Below are 17,442 nucleotides of genomic sequence, written 5' to 3' on the forward strand. Positions count from 1 at the left end.
GAAAAGAAAAATGAAAAAATATTTGAAATGTAAATAAAATATATCTACATTTCATTTAATTTTATACACTTTTTCCTTTTTCCTTTCCAAATCCTTCTCTAAATCTTCCAACCAAACACAGCGTAAGAGAATACAAATCTATTAAGACTCACCTCAACTAGCCATTAAGGGGTTGTTTGAGATGACTTAAATAAGTGCACTTTTTGTCTTTTTACGAAAAAATATGCAAAAAAATAGAGAGGTGATGTGATAAAAAAAAGATAAAAAGATAAAAAGATGAATTATTTTGTGTATGCCAAACTTGACCTAAGTCTCACTTTAATCTCAAATTAAAGTTTCCGAAAAATACAATTCCATCGTCTTTAGTCCCTCAAGGAGGAGCTAGAGCAATTCGGTTAGGATGTTTGTTTGCTTCCTCCTTGGGCATTTCGAATATCTAGATGGAAAGTGATAAGAACTGAGTGTTTCAGAAGGTGTTCCTCCTTGGGATAGTCTTGCAATTCTCCATGACATCCGCTGCCATAGATCCAGGAGCAGGATTGAGCTTAGTTGGATTCCTAGAAATGCTAATCATATTGCTCATTGGCTAGCTTCTTGTAATGTGAAGGGTAAGCTTCCCCTTGATTGGGTGAGGAATCCTGCGTCGGAGTTTTTGGCCCTTTTAGTTTTTGTTTCTCCTCTGTAAGCCTTTCCGGCTTTTCTTAGTTCAAAAAATAAAATAAAATAAAGAAGTATGGTTAAAATTTAATTGCTGTACTGTGGGTCTATATCAGAATGAGTTTGAATGAATTCACAAATTGATATTTTTGGATAAAATTTTAGAGAATATAGTATTAATTAAAATTTCTAATTGTAGCTGTCAAACTGACATTAATTAGCTTTTCTGCTGGAAAATCTTAAATAAATTATATGGGAAAGAATTTTCATAGCAAAATGTTTGAGGGTCACAATTTTTGTAGCCATAATGGCTCAAAACTGTCAAAATGACGTCGTTTTGGCAGTTTTGAGTCATTGTGGCCACAAAAATTGTGACCCTCTAGCATTGTTGATTTTCATATATAGTTGTATTTTGAAATGTATCTATATATACAGCTGTACCTAACTATTTTTGTGGTGTTGTGGTAGTATTACCCTGTTTAGAGAGTTTAAACTTGTGTTTTGGACAAAAATTCTATCAGCAAAATAAAATTTTATTTTCTCCAAATTTGTGTATACATTGAGATAAAGAAGATTGCCAGCTTAAAGATACATGTTGAAGATTGACCTCCACACTATTTTTCTCACCTCCCTTTGTTTAAAAAACCATTATAGTGACTTATGTATTTTTGATTTCTTTCCTAATTTCCTTCCTCTAGACATTTCTTTCTTTCTTGTTCTCCGATAGATATACCAAAAAGATAGTTTCAGTGCGCGGAACTTTAATCATTGGGGGGCTGGTCTGGGGTTGAAGGTTGGCCTCCACAATATTTTCCTCTCCACCTTTTGTTTGAAAAATAATTACGCTGACTACGTATTTGTGACCCTTCTTTCCTTCTTCCTGACCATTCTTTCCTTCTTATTTTCGGTTGCATTGCAGGTTGATATAAAAAAAGCAAATCAGCGCATGAAGCTCTTGCCATTGCAACATCTAGGATTGTAAACAAATATCTCTAGGCATAACTTCTCTCCTTCCTCGCGACCCATCTGTCCTTATTGTTCTCTCATTATAGGCAGATATAAAAAAAGAGCATTCCCAATGCACGAGATTTCTGCCATTAAAGAATATAGGGTTGCAGATAGATATCTCCACAACCTCGTTGAGATGATTTAACTCATTGTGATACTTTTGCACCTCCTTTTTTCTTTATTGATGTAATTCGCTCTGTACTTGGTACTTGTTTATTCCATCAATAAGGTTCTTTTTTTACCAATCAAAAGAAAAAAAAAAAAAATAGATATCTCCAAAACTAAACATATTTTTGTGACTTGTTTCTTCCTACATACCCTTCTTCCCTCCTTGTTCTTTAATAATTTAAAAACAATCTCAGTGCACGATACTCTTGCTATTCTGGGATTTGAGGTTGGAGGTAGATATCTCTAGGGCAAAACAAACGATGGCGAATAGCAAAGGCGAGGTCATTGTGCCTTTTAATTTCTCCAACTTCAATTCACTATATACATGTGAATATTTTGGTTCATCAGTGAGCTCCAAGGGTTTGTTTAGAAGAGATGATCCATTGTTGCACCCTCTTCCAATTCTTACGCTACAACTTGGTGCTGTTATTATAACCTCATCAATCTTTCAAATCCTGTTGAAGCCTTTCAAACAACCTAGATTTGTCTCACACATGTTGGTAAGCTCTTCAATATCAATTTTGCATTTTCTTGTTTTTGGAAGGAGTAATGTTGTAAAAATAGAAAATTATAGTATACAAATGAATACAAAATCATGTGACAAGCAAGTCATGATTTGATTACTTTAAGCACAAAAAATTCATCGAAGTGATTTAAAATTTTAAAAAAATTGCCTCGTCATTTTAATTGAAAGTTTTATGTAAATTTTTTTTTTTCTATAAACTTGATGATACCAACATTCCCCCTAGCACCTCGGTGTAGGTGAGGCTCTGGCTATGATACCATGTGAGATGTGCAGCCTAATCTCTACTGAAAGGATGTCTTTTGTGGCCTAACTTTGCAGTTAGCCTCACGAGCTTGTCCTTTGGGCTCCAACCCAAAGGGTGTCTCTACAATAGAGGTGTATAGCACCGTTTTATGAGTCTGTTAGAAATATCATCGCAACCTATGCGTAATAGCTGCAAAAGGTGATAGAGGTGGCACGAGTGGTGCAACATATTTATCGGCACTTTTTATCGTTTACGTGAATAAACTTAACAAACAACATACACAAATATAGAAAGCAAAAAAAAAAAAAAAAAAAAAAAAAAAACAAAATACACAAATATAAGATTTACTATAACTAGGAAATAATTCAATTCATTATTATGAATATGATAAATCCTATCTATACATGTGTTGTTTATTGTGTTAATCCACGTATGAAATAAAACAAGCCAATCAAATTCGTCAAGTAATACATCAGGTAATACACAATAGTCCCGTTTCTCAATCAACTAACAAAATGAAATGTTTAACAAGCTCTAGAGTTAATTAATTAATTAGAAATACTATGTGCCTAGAATTTTTATCCATATAAAAATGTTCATTGTATATTTAAATTTTACATTGTATGCGCACATTAAAATTTTTTTTTAAAAAAATCTGATTAACATAATTCAAATTTTGATTTTTTTTGTTTTTTTGACTAATTCATTGTCCATGTTGCTAACTAAATGTTGTGTTTGTAACTTCCATGTCCACTAGGCTGGAATTATCTTAGGACCTTCAATCTTCCAATACTTGAACAATGGAATTTTCTACTCCAAGCTGTTCAACGGAAAACAATCCATAATCGCCGACGTCCTCGAGCTTGTTAGCTTCTCCTACTTCGGATTCCTAATCGGGGTCCGTACCGACATCTCCCTCATCACCTCCACCGGAAAACTCAGTTGGATCGTCGGCATTGCCACCTCCATCCTCCCCGTCGCCCTCGCTGTCCCCACCGCCCACGGCCTCTCCAAATCCTACCCCTCCATCGGCCCCAGCCTCAACACTATCTCCGTCCTCGGGGGCACCACCTCCTTCCATGTCACCTCCATCCTCCTCGAGGATCTCCACCTCCTCAATTCTGAAATCGGCCGCCTCGCTCTCTCTTGCTCTCTCATCAGCAACCTTTGTGGTATGCTCATCAAATCCCTAAGCTCCTTGGCAAGCCAAGCTCAGTTCATGCACACCGGAGCTCTATCTCTTTTCCAAGTCGAGATTGGCAGGTAGATACGTACACATAAATAAAACATAAAATAAATAAATAAAAAAAAATATATATATATATATATATATATATATATATATATATATATATTATTGTAAGGGTGGCCCACTCAATACATATTTTTTGTGTTCTATTTATATACACTTAAAATTTATCAAAAAAAGAAAAAAAAAGAAAAAAAAGAAGAGATTCTTTATTATTTAATTCACTAGAATAAAAGTGAAATTGAATGCTGGTTCTATTTAAAAAAATTATTTTCAGATTTGGTTCATTAAAAAAATTATAAAAATTTAAATTGAAAATAGAATTATCATTTACTATCACAAGTGAATAGTCGAATTATAGGAAAATTGAGAAATGATCCATAAACATAACGTAACACCTATGATCTATGACAATATTCAATTTCTTATATAAAAAATTGAATGTTACCATAAATCATATTTATATGAAACGTAACGTGACGCTAATATAAACTAACATTTTCACATTCAATTTAAAAAAATAAAAACTCATAAAGTTTGCGAAATGTAATGTGACACGTTACGTTACGTTACGTTTATGTAAGTGTTACGTTACGTTTATATAGGTGTCACGTTACGTTAGGTTTATATAGGTGTCACGTTACGTTACGTTTATGTAAGTGTCACTTCACGTTACGTTTATGTGGGATCCTGTGGAATACATTCCTATCTAAATAGGACTTGAGACTCTATAAAAAGTTATACAGGACTTATCTTAGTAAAAGTGTCTGAAAAAGGACTTATAAATAAGTCTTCCTAAAAGAATATATATATATATATATATATTATTGTAAGGGTGGCCCACTCAATATCTAGAATGATTTTTAATCACATATTTTTTTGTGTTCTATTTATATACACTTAAAATTTATCAAAAAAAAAAAAAAGAAAAAAAAGAAGAGATTCTTTATTATTTGATTCATTAGAATAAAAGTGAAATTGAATGCTGGTTCTATTTAAAAAAATTATTTTCAGATTTGGTTCATTAAAAAAATTATAAAAATTTAAATTGAAAATAGAATTATCATTTACTATCACAAGTGAATAGTCGAATTATAGGAAAACTGAGAAATGATCCATTCATTTCATTTAACTTTCATTTTAGTGATGAATCAAACATTACTTAAAAATAGCTCCTTTTAGTCTTTTACTTTATTAAAGATCTGAAGACATTGGTTTAAAAAGACAGTTCAAAATCAATTACACTACTTGACTTTAAAAATAAAATAAAAAAATACAACTGCCTAATCACTTTACCAACAAAAATAGCTATATATATATATATATAAAAGCCTATTAAATCATAAAATTGAGTTATCATCATCATATTGCTAAACTTATATTATGCAGATAATTATTTTAATATTATATCTAGTTATTTTTTATTTGAAAATAAATAAATAAAAAATTACAACAATATTAGAAAATTTATAAAATTATCTAGTTTGATGAAAATTATTCTCTGTTAATTTGCTCCCTCAAATCAAAATCTTAATTAAGCTCTTGATGCAGGTTTCTTGTTATATTGATCATCATATTTATTCTTCGTCCCGTCATGTTTTACATGATGAAAAAAATCCCAGAAGGTTCTACCATAAAAGAATCACACCTGGCCGTTATCACTATAATGCTTTTTGGGACCATGCTCACTTCCGAAACCCTAGGGTTGCAAGCCTACTTCGGAGGAATGGTTCTAGGGTTTGCGGTCCCATCAGGGCCGCCCCTGGGGTCGGGTTTGGCGAAAAAGTTGAATCTTATTATGTTCGCATTAATGTTACCGGCATATATTATTGATACAGGTAGGCATGTGAATGTGATGCTTGTCCATAAAATGAACTATGGTCCGGTGGAGTTGGTGGTCCACCTCGGATACATGGGGAAATTCATTGCTGCCGTTGTACCGGCACGACATTTTGGGATGCCTTTTGCGGATGCTTTCTCGTTAGGGTTTATACTGACCTCGCAGGGGTTCTTTGATATTATGCTTTTTAAAAGAGCATTGAGGTTTTCGGTAATCTAATTTTTCACTTTCTTCTTGTTACCATTAATGTTACTACACTGTTACGCTCATTGAAATTTTTATTAACTGAAATTACTAATATGAGAGAATTTTCGCATCATTTTCTTTCATATAGAGTAATTTTCAGTGGGAAAAAATTTCGATGTTCATGTACGTCTACTTTGTCCATAGAAGAATTGAAAAAGTAAAAACGCAGGTCCAGTTGGGCTTTTGACTGCATTAAGGATCCTCTAGAGTGAAATTTCCCTAAAGTTTTCTAGAGTGCTACGTTGTGTGGTTGAGATTTACTGGCAAGTCACATAAAAAAAAATTGATGTGACTTGCCAGTAAATCTCAACCACACAACGTAGCACTCTAGGAAACTTTAAGGAAAAAAGGATCCTTGCTCGTTTGACTGGATCAGTCAAGTCTAGCTTTCTAGGCCCACAACCAAGCCAGCAAATGTGATCCAAACAATTCATATCTTTCGCGCACCAGTTTAGAGCTATTAGTACTCCTTTTTTTAGTGATCTCACTCATTTTTCATATACATATTATTCATAAAAAATTTAGATTGATTGAATAATTATAACTATATAAAAATGTAAAAGTATGATTTTAAAAATTTACTGTCACCTTTACCACTTAATAATGCATTTTGAACCATGATTTTAAATAACAGTATCACAATACATATCGATATTGATTATGATCTAATTATATTAGAGATATCAACTGATATATATAAAAAATTGGATATCACAGTGGCGAATTTTTTAAATAAGTACTATTCACATAACAATATAAAAGTTGTACATAAAATCTATAGAATGATATAAGAAGTTTTGATTTTGACTTATCAAAGTGGCTTATATTTTCAAAAACATCACTGTCACATTATTTTTATAATTTTTTTTTTTTTTTGGGTATAAATGTCATTCTCTTTTTTAAAATCATTATATATATAAAAAAAGGGCTATATAATAGCCGAACAGACAGTACTGACAGCAAACCGGTCACATTGGTTGTAAATCCACTATGTACGGATACATATCGACAACCAGTTACTACACATAATTTTCATTCTAACTTGTATAGAATATATCAGTATCAGAAGAACAAAAATCAAAATTCTAATTGGTAATTTAGATTTCTGATCTTTTAACATTGCAGTTGTTAGATGAAGGACTCTACTCCATCCTCACCATCACAGCGGTCTTCTACGCAGCTGTCATCACTCCCATAATCAGCATCCTCTATAATCCATCAAAGAGATATGCAAACTACAGAAGAAGAACAATCCAGCATTCCCGGGGTGACACCGAGGTTCGAATCCTGGTCTCCATCCATGAAGAAGAAACCATATTCAGCCTCATGAATCTCTTAAAAGCCTCTCATTCAACCCGAGCAAGACCCCTAGGAGTCTACATTCTAGACCTAATGGAGCTCGCTGGCCGCGAACACCCTCTCCTCATCAACCACCAGTTCCACAAGCGCAACCGCAGTTCCAATGCCACTAGAACTGATCGCATCATCAACGCCTTCCGCCACCACGAGCACCTCCGCCAAGGATTGGTCAAATTCCAGTTCTTCACTGCCATAACACCTTACGACACCATGCACGACGATATATGCGTTATGGCACTGGAGAGAAGCACGTCCCTTTTAGTCATCACTTTTCAAAATTCAGATAGCAGTAAAGTTCGGTCAGTCAAAAAAAATGTCCTTGATAAGGCCCCTTGCTCCGTTGGAATCCTTGTCAATAAAAAAATATTTACCTACTTTGTGAACGAGTCCCTCCAGGAGGACACGTTTCTAGTGTGCGTGATCTTCACCGGAGGGCCTGACTCGCGGGAGGCGCTAGCGTATGGGATGCGCATGGCGGAGAACCCGCGAACTAAGGTCAATGTGATCCAATTCGTCGGAGAGGATGAGTTTATTGCTGATCTAATGGATGCCAAACTTGACCTAAAAATGATGAATGAGTTCAGGAGTGTTTACAAAGACAGTAGAAGGGTTGAGTTTAGGAATGTGACTGTGCAAGACGGAGCCGAGACTTCTAGGGTTTTGTTGTCTTTGGATGACAAGTATAACTTCATATTGGTTGGAAGGAGAGTGAACAAAGAATCTTCAGTGGTTTCTGGGCTCACTGAGTGGAATAATTATATTGAGGAGTTGGGGATCATTGGAGATATACTTGCATCTTCTGATATGAAGAGCAATGCTTCTGTGTTGGTGTTGCAACAACAGTCCACTGTTGAGGATATGATGAAGAAATTTGGATGAGTTGTTATATCATGTTTGGGGATAAAGCATTTGGGTGTCACCATCAATGGCTAACTAGGTATGTAGAAAGCCTATCTGCATGAGATTTGTTTAATTTCCATCAAGATTCTCCATCTCTAAATTTTTGTCTTTCTGTTCTAATGAACCCTCAATTATTTGATTTTGTAAAAATTTTGGAACTTGTGAATCTCAAAACATGATCTAATAGTTGGGGTGCATTGGGGCAGAGAAATTTAGAGAAATCTGTGCCATGTAAAATGATTATAACCAAGTATTAGTAGGACAATAAAGTAATCAATTTGAGTTGAGCCAAATATAAATATATATGTAAAATGGCCAAGGATCATCAGTCTCTAAATCTATATGTCCTTCTATTCAAATAAACTCTCAATTATTTAATTATGTGAATCTCGAAACATGATCCAATTATTGAGAGTGTATTAGAACAAAGAGATTTGGAGATTGAAAATTCCATGTTATGTAAAATGGTTGTACCTATGAGCAAGGCATATTATACACAAATTGAGTAGAGTCAGGAATTTAGTTTGGTTTGAAAATCTTAACAATTTTCAATATGTGTTTGAGTTTGGACTTGTCTAACTTTTCAGTTGCTCATGAATCAAACATTGAGTTTCTTTTTTATATATAAATTTAACGAGTCGAGTTCAAGCTTAACTAAAAAATTTGTTAGTTTCAAAATATGTCAAAATTATTTTGTTTACATAATGAGCCAAACACCAGCCAAAAGTCTAACTAGTTTGATTCGTTTCACAGCCCTAATTATTGGTGGAACCATTTTTGGTTTCCTTGAAGGAACAAATTAAATTTGATTTACAAGTTTCGGTGTTTGTTTTCAGGTTGTTCCATTTGGAGCTTTCATAGGCATGGAAATCCACAAGTCTCTGCAACAAAGTTAGCTAACAAGCAGATCCAAACAAGAGAAGCTAGCAATTTCATGTCTGTAATAGTTATGTTACATCAGAGCAACTTTGTTTTGCAACAGTGAAAAAACTTGCAACAATTGCTTGAGAAGGTCTTACATTGCTACCATTCGTCTGTTATCATGTACGATGATGTCACTGTTACACTCAATATTTGTTCCTAACTAGAAGGGCAATTTAGTCTATGAAATTATCATAGAGCAACTTTCCAATGGTCATTGATTGGGCTTCACTATATACATCCCAGTTTTGGTGGCTTGTATGTCTATTTATTTTCATTGTGTGCAGAATAATAGAATGGAAAAATAATTTACGAACAAAATTTTTATACAAAAAAATTCAGTGAAAATAATGAGACAGTGGTGTTTTTAAGATTATGAACCAAAAATCATCCCTACTGTCATTAAATAAGAGCACCCCTGAAAATCTCGAACAATAGTCCATAATCATTTTGTGAAACCTGTTTAAACATGAAGAACCTACTAACCTTGACCTATGGAGTAGAAAAATGATTCACAAATAAAAAAATTGAGTTATGATAAACAAACATATAATTCATTTAAAATTTTTGTTCGGAATAATATGACTTAATATAGGCCTTTCACTTTAAAACAAAATACCCGTTTTGTTTACAAAAATGATTACAAGAAATTGGATATTTTGTAATGGCACTTTTCCATTGCAAAAGGTGACAATGCTGTCGGCAAAAAAAAAAAAAGTCCCAAAAAATAAGTTTGGCCCTAAAAGCACTTGCTCGACCATATCTAGTCCTTGAGCAACATCTGAAAAAATAATATAACGTCAAATATGCTTCAATAAACAGTAGAATTAATTCAATAGAAATACACGTCGCAAACACGCCGTGCAACACATTTCAAAGGGGTGATGATTTCTTATTACACTGCAAATTGGCATGGCAATTATGGGCAGAAGTTCTTAAATGGTTGGATTTGTATTGGGTGTGTTCGCCATCGTTGTCCTTAATGGAATGGTGGTTTGGGAACTCTTTGAAAAAGTTCAATAAGTTGTTTTGGAGAACATCCGTTTGGTGGTGTTATGGAACACTATTCAAGGAATGAATGGATTTTCAAAAACTTCGGTAAAAATCTGGATAAGTTGGTTGATTTGGTTAAAATTAGGATTGCTTGGTGGTTAAAGCTTTCAACTCGATTTCAGCCTATTTAGTTGACAATTTTATGAGATGTTTTGATGGATTGAGAAGACTGAGTTTCAGTTAATGTTGTTCAAGATTGTGTTACTCACGGTGGGTCTTCTTTGATGGATATGGGGGTCCTGCTCTCTGTTTTGTAGTTTGGTGCATCCGGTTTGTTTTGGATTTTGCGGAGGCTTAGGCCTCGTTTGGCAAGAGGCTATTTTAGTTAATTAGTCAAAAAGTTACTAAATTAGTCAAAAAGTCAACAATCCATACTAAAAAGTCAAAGATTCTCTTTTCTATCTACTTTTTACACATCTTTTCGTAATTAACCAAAAAGTCATTCCAAACATACAAGTTTTTTTTACCTACCTTTTTAGCCAAATAGCCAAAAAGTTACTAAATTAGCCTGTTCCCAAACGAGGCCTTAGTCTTGTTCCAAACAATTTAGGGGTTGTTTGGGGTGTCCTAAATAAGTGTACTTTTTTACCTTTTTGGACTAAAAAATTGAGGTTTAAAATATGGATGTTTGGGTTAACTTTTTGACTTTTTTATAGAAAAATGTGTAATAAAAAATTGTAAAAATTGATTTGTAGGGAAAAATTCGAATTAGGAGTTGTGCAGCCGTAATTGTTGACTTTTGGTGAATAGTATAAACTTTTTAACTTTTTGAATAATTTTTTAACTTTTTGACTTTTTTACAAGTTCACAAACTTGACCTTAATAATAAGGGATTATTATGCTTAAGTCAACTAATGGTAAATTTATTATAGTCAACTCCATTAGATGAACAAATTTCTTAGAAAGTCTGTTGAGATAAGATTTATGCATATTCAATATAGCTTTATCCCCATCCATTTGTAACAGCCTTATCATTTCGTTGTATCTATCCACATTATGATCGCTTAATCTGCTGTGTACAAGAAAGCACGGATATGGATACGGATACGAAATATGAATACGATATGATATGGTGATACGATAAAATTTGAAAAACTAAGATATGGGTACGGCGGTGATACATTTGTAAAAAATATTATTTTAACAATTTTTAATAATGCAGTATGCATAAAAATAAAACTTAAAGTAAAAGACAACTTGATAAAGAAGAAAGATTCCTACAAAACTGAAAGTCTTCAAGGTCAATAGTTTCAACTTGTTCCCCTTCATCAGTGAATATCACAAGACCTTAGCTAAAGCTAAAGCTAAAGCCAAAGCCAAAAAACCATTCTTAAATAAAAATTTCAGCAAATATACTTTTTTAAGTCATCAATGATAGCCTAGGAAGCACGGATGGTGATATGGGGATGTGGATATGGCGATATGTCAAAATTTGAAAAAGTATGATACGAGTACAGCGGGGATACATTCATAATTTTTTTTTTATTTTTTTTTATAATTTTAATAATGTAATATGCATGAAAATAAAACTTAAAGTAAATTAATAAATAAAGAGAGGGATTCCTATTAACCTAAAAGTGCTCAAACATTCATAAAACATCCAAAACTAAAAGCAAAACAAATGCAAATGCAAATTAAACATCATCCTTACATGCCAATACCAAAAAAAGAATGAGAGCAGAGAGAAGAAACGTGAGAGAGTGAGAATGTCACGACCCGCTCCCCGTACCCAAGGGTTAAGCATCGTGATGGCCAGTAACCAAGGTTACCTCCGGCCAAATCTTTAAACAAATTAATAAACGCAAGCGGAAAAAATATTTAAATAAGGGTACTAAAATAACATTGGAGCTTCTATTTTTATTACAAAAGGTATTGACCAAAAAGGCCGATATTTACATAAAAAAAATACATCAATAAAAGTGCTTTGTGCCTACTCCACACGCTGGTCCCGACATGCCACCTCAAAGTGGTAAAAAAACTATAAGCTTATGGCAGAGTGAGAAATATTATACTAAGAGTATAAGGCATAAAATTCACCATGGATAATTAGTTAGGCCAAAAGAGCTTGATACATATAATACGAAAATCATTTGATATATATTTCAGATCATTTAATATGAAATCACTATACAACCATAACCACGGTACATCATTAAGTGCCAAGCACTACACTGGTCAATGGATCCACGACAAACACTGGACCACAAAGTGGTCAATCACTAAGCCAATGGTTATTTAAGTCCCCCAAGGCATGAGACTCACTAAGCCAATGGTTATTTAAGTCCCCCAAGGCATGGGACTCCCGTGGTGGTACTTACAAAACATATTTTCATATAAAGTCATAGCCAAATATTCTTTAAGAGTAAAACAAACACATCCATGGGTTTCCTTTTAAGAAAATAGGGTTCAGAAGATAAACCACGTAACTGAAACCTTTATAAAACATAACTTTTATTAATATACTAATAAACATAACTTTATAAAATAGATTTTGGTAAGTCAAAATATAAGTAAAATATATTTTGGTGACTCAAGGCATAATATAACTCACCTTAACTTTAATACCTTACTCTTTTTTTTTTACCATCAAAGACCCTTTACCTTCCACTATTCTTTCCTTCCTTTCCTCTCTTTTCTTTCTTCTTTCTTTTCCTTTTCTTTTTCTTTTCTTTCTGGGCACCTCGCCCCTTATATACAGAGGCAGCCGTGGGCACCAACCACGGCCTGCCACGCGTCTCTCCCCCCAGATTCGCCATTAATATATATAGATTCAATTTTATCTTAAATAAATATTTAAGATAATTACTATTTGACCCAATATTTTAATATAATTATATAAATAATTTAATTTTTAATTAAATTACATTTTATTATATACCAACATAAAATTAATTATTTATTTTACTTCTACACCCATTATTATTATTATTTATATTATCTATATTATTATTATTTATATTTTGACCCTTAAACTTTTAATAATTATATTATTTTACAAAATTACCCATAATAATATATAATAAATTATATATTTTCTGAACTGAGATTAAATAATATTAGTATAAATTCTACAGAATAACGAAAAATCTGGATTGTTACAATAAAGCGAGAGAGAAGTGAGAGAGACAACAAGGATACATCAATTTGACAAATTCTATTACTTTAACTCTCACTATATTCCTCTTATGAAAGAATTAAACAAAATATTATAAGTAATATGTAACTTCGAGTATCTGATACTTCAAAATTAAGTATCCGATACTTCAAAATTAATAAAAAAGTAATTAAGAAGTATCCGATACTTTTAAGAAGTATCCGATACGTATCCGCGAGTATCCAAAGAGTATCAATATCCGATAAATATCCGATACGAATACGTCACTCTTTTTGAAGTATCCGTGCTTCATAGGCTGCGTATATATATCACAAACAAAATTCATCAGTGTGTGAGAAACACTTTGTTTCAGCTCTATTCCTCTGTTAACAGTTTCAAATATTTGCTCCAATGAAGTCTATTATAGAAACTTATTTACTGAAATGTCAAAAAAAGGTATAGTCCAAAAGTGACTTTTATCCATCCCATCCCTTCACGCGCCACTGTCATAGCCCTTAGTTTCCCTACTGTAACATGTTCCCTCTCCCTTCCTCGCACTCACACACCACCACAGACCCCTCTTTCTTCCTCTCTATCACAACCCCTTGCCGCTCTCCCACCTGGTTGCTGCCCCTTCCCTCCCTTACACATCACTCCATCTAAATCCAGTGCAGTGGAGGCACATGACTCGTTTGATTCTCTCAATATCGTCAATCATACATGATCACATTAACCAAAACTCAACAAATAAATTATGTGACTAGCAGCTATTGCGCCCCAAATACATGTCTGGCAACTGAACAAATGAGGGACAAGGTCAGAGTTAACAGCCCTATTGATTGGGACTTGGCAATGGTAATGGCAATGGATACGATTCTCCTAAATTGGTAAATAGTGATTCCATTTGAAATGTATATTTCTTCTCTCTCTCTCTTTCTTTTTTTTTTCTTATTTTATTTATTATTTATTTTTTTTATTTTTATGACCAAACTCAATATGGGAATGAGTATTGTGACCTATGTTACTTGGAACGGAGATCGTTCTGGTATGTGGAATGAGAACGGGAACATAGTACACCATATGCTCTAGAATGTGGTATGATAGGGGTAAATTTGTATATATTATACTTAAGAATTTAAGGTATTTCTAATGTTGTTGTTGTTGTTGTTGTTGTTTTTTTTATTTTATTTTATTTTTTATTTTTTATTTTTACTATTAGACATCCAATAAAATGTAATGTTTTCTATGAGCATTATAATCCTTTTTTTGATGTTTATGTCTTGTCAAAACTTATCTCAGTTTAGATTTTAGTTCATTCTTTAAAATTTTTTTTTTCTTAAGATAACATATATGGTGTGTTTGGTTAGGAGATTTAAGGAGGAATTTGGAAAAGATAGGTGAAATGTGAATGAAGTATACCTATATTTCACCTAGTTTCACACACATTTTCCTTTTCTCTTTCCAAATACCTCCAAAATCTCCCAATCAAACACAGTGTTAAGGACACATATTAGAAAAAACTTTTGGGATCACTTTGGATTACTAAATTTTCTGTTTTGAAATGAAAGTGTACCATATTTCAGAATATGCATTCCAATACCTAATTCGCTAAGGTATCAGCGTTTTCTGGTAACACAGATTGTGACAGAATAACCATTCTCTTCCAACCTTCATTCAAGTGAAACAAATATTTCCTAAATTCTCTTTTCTGCCTCCGTCTCCCTCACCATACTGTTCTACCTTCAGGTTCAAAATTGTTTTTATCTAGTTTAGGTTCACATTAAACTTTACCCTAAACTCAGATATGGTGGTTCAAAATTTCACCTAACCTCAAATATATATTCTTTTGCTCCTCATCAATAAAGTTTATTTTCTTTGCTGATTAAAAAAAAAAAAAAAATATATATATATATATATATATTCTTTTGCCTCGGATCTAGCCAACCATAAAGGCCACCACATAGCATCAGTCCAGGGCCGGCCCTGGCTTAAGGTCAGTAAGGCCTGTGCCTTAGGCCCCACAATTTTGGTCCAAAAATAGGGTCACTAAATTTAAAAAAATGTTATAGGCCTAATTTTTTTTGTTTTTGTTTTAGGATTAATTTAAAAGGCCCAAAATATTTTATTGGGCCCATGTTTAGCCCATATTTATTTATATGTGTTAATCCATATTTATAAAAATGAAAATATATAAAAATAAATAAATAAATAAAATGTTTGGGCCAACCCAGAGGAACAAAACAATACATACAAATTGCATAGCTCAGTCAGTACCTTCATTCAACTCTGTGCTTTCAATCTCTCTCTTTCTCTCTCTCACGAACATGAAGTGGTGATGAAGAAGGAAACAAGGCAAGCATAAAGTAGGAGACGCAGAGTAAGCGACTCTCTCTCTCTCTCCCTCATAGTAAGTCCTCTCTCTCACTATCAAATTTTATTAAATAAAGTTGTCCTAATTTTTTTTTTCTACATTCTTTTTTTATCAGTTAGTGGAATAATAAATTTGTTCTAATTTTTTTTTTACCTTCTTTATCTATTGGATTTTAGTGAAATAAATAATTTTGCCCTAATTTTTTTACCTAGGTCTTTATCAGTTTTAACTGAATAATTTTTTTCCTAATTTTGTTTCATTAAATTGTTTTTTTATAATTTCTTTGCTATATGAGATAATTCGTGGATTGTGATTTGTGGATTGAAATATTTGTGATTTGTGGATTGAAGTGTTTGTTAAACTATAAAGTAACAAAACCAATTTTTTATGTTTTTGAGTCATTGTACTGATTTCTTCATATCTTAATATATGAAAGTAAATTTTAATTTATAATTTTAATGATTATATGTGCATGTAAACTTAAATAAAAAATTTATCGATACTTATTATTTTATGCATAAATTTTTTATTAAAAAATCTATATAATAAGTCATAAAGGTTTTTGAATTTATGTCAAAAATGTATGTGAGATACATTTTGATCCAATGGCTGAGATTAATCCCAAGTTTATTTCAATGGTTTAGATTTGCTTTGGATGGCTAACATTTCCCGCCTAACACATTTCTGTGTCTCCCCCATACCCTCTGTCCACCATCTGTCTTCCCATACCCTCTTTACCTTCCCATTCCTACGCTCTGATGAGAAGCTTGGCTTGGCTATACCATTTTGTAGAAAATATAATGTGAATGAAGGACAGACAAATACTGCTGCAGAGTTGAGAGAAGCAGATAGTGAGGTGTGTATTGTATATATTGTTATAGCATTTGATGATAACATGCGAAATTGATTTGAGAAGGTTGGAAAAGAATATGCAACTTCCTATTGCTACTTGGATTATATGTCGATCAGGAATGAGATAATCCCTTTGTGAAATCAACTACTATGTCATATATCCGATTCATAATTTGATTTCATTTGCCTTCAGGGGAAAAAAATGAAAATAATAGAAGTTTGTGTTGTGATACAAATGCTTTGATAACCCAGTCTGTGAGCTAAAATGTTCTTTCAATTGCATTTGTTTTTTCAAAAAAAGTATGGATAAGAAATACTTTTGAGCATCAAAAGGATCAAAAGTTGGGGAAATAGCAATTTAAGTGGTTCCATTTCCCTCTCTGTCTACCGTCTGGCTCACATTTTCCTTGCTCTGTTTTTCTGTTTTTGGGTTTGGATTTTGAGTTATTTGAATGATATATATATTGGGTTCAAAAGAAATTCTGGATGATATTGAGTTATTTGAATGATATATATATATATATATATTGAGATGTTCAGTTCTTAACTGCTAGGTTCTTAACTATAGTTTTTAATTGCTGGGTTCAATAGAGTTATTGAAAACATGACTTTAGTATTCTTCTTGAATTTTTGGTAGACTATCTGAGATCATGGATATCTGAGATCATCCCACAAGTAAAATTGGTAGACTATCTCTTCAAATCAAACTTATAGCATAAAACCTGTTTGAGCTGCTTCCAGAAGCATCTCTTCTTGGGTCATCCTCTTCTCCTCCTTCCTTTTTCCTTTTAATTTGCTGCCAAAAGAAAATTTATTCAGTTCAAGCTACTTAACTGCACATCCTAAAACTTACAATAACTATCCAGTTGAATAGTCATCAGAAATTTTCATGATTAGCATTTCATTCACATGGAAGAATACCAAGAGTTATTACAAATTAGCATTTTCATGAAT

The 17,442-nt window shown here is 32.8% G+C and overlaps 1 protein-coding gene and 1 long non-coding RNA gene across 2 annotated transcripts; one reads left to right on the top strand and one right to left on the bottom strand.

Moving 5' to 3' along the window:
* The first annotated feature begins 2,093 nt into the window (after positions 1-2,093).
* Positions 2,094-8,234, top strand: LOC114311541 (cation/H(+) antiporter 15). The gene is made up of 4 exons (XM_028257683.2): positions 2,094-2,333; positions 3,361-3,866; positions 5,404-5,902; positions 7,064-8,234. The coding sequence occupies exons 1-4, from the start codon at positions 2,094-2,096 to the stop codon at positions 8,174-8,176; spliced, it is 2,358 nt and encodes a 785-aa protein (XP_028113484.2). The 3' UTR covers positions 8,177-8,234.
* A 3,766-nt stretch (positions 8,235-12,000) lies between these two features.
* On the bottom strand, positions 12,001-12,779 carry LOC145790236 (uncharacterized). Its single transcript, XR_014328910.1, has 2 exons — positions 12,723-12,779; positions 12,001-12,131 (listed from the first exon to the last, which is right to left on the bottom strand). It is a non-coding gene; the product is annotated as an uncharacterized LOC145790236 (long non-coding RNA).
* Positions 12,780-17,442: the final 4,663 nt, after the last annotated feature.

The sequence above is a fragment of the Camellia sinensis genome, chromosome 5 (genome assembly GCF_055761805.1).
Source record: "Camellia sinensis isolate YWXY chromosome 5, ASM5576180v1, whole genome shotgun sequence".
Taxonomy (NCBI): Eukaryota; Viridiplantae; Streptophyta; class Magnoliopsida; order Ericales; family Theaceae; genus Camellia; species Camellia sinensis.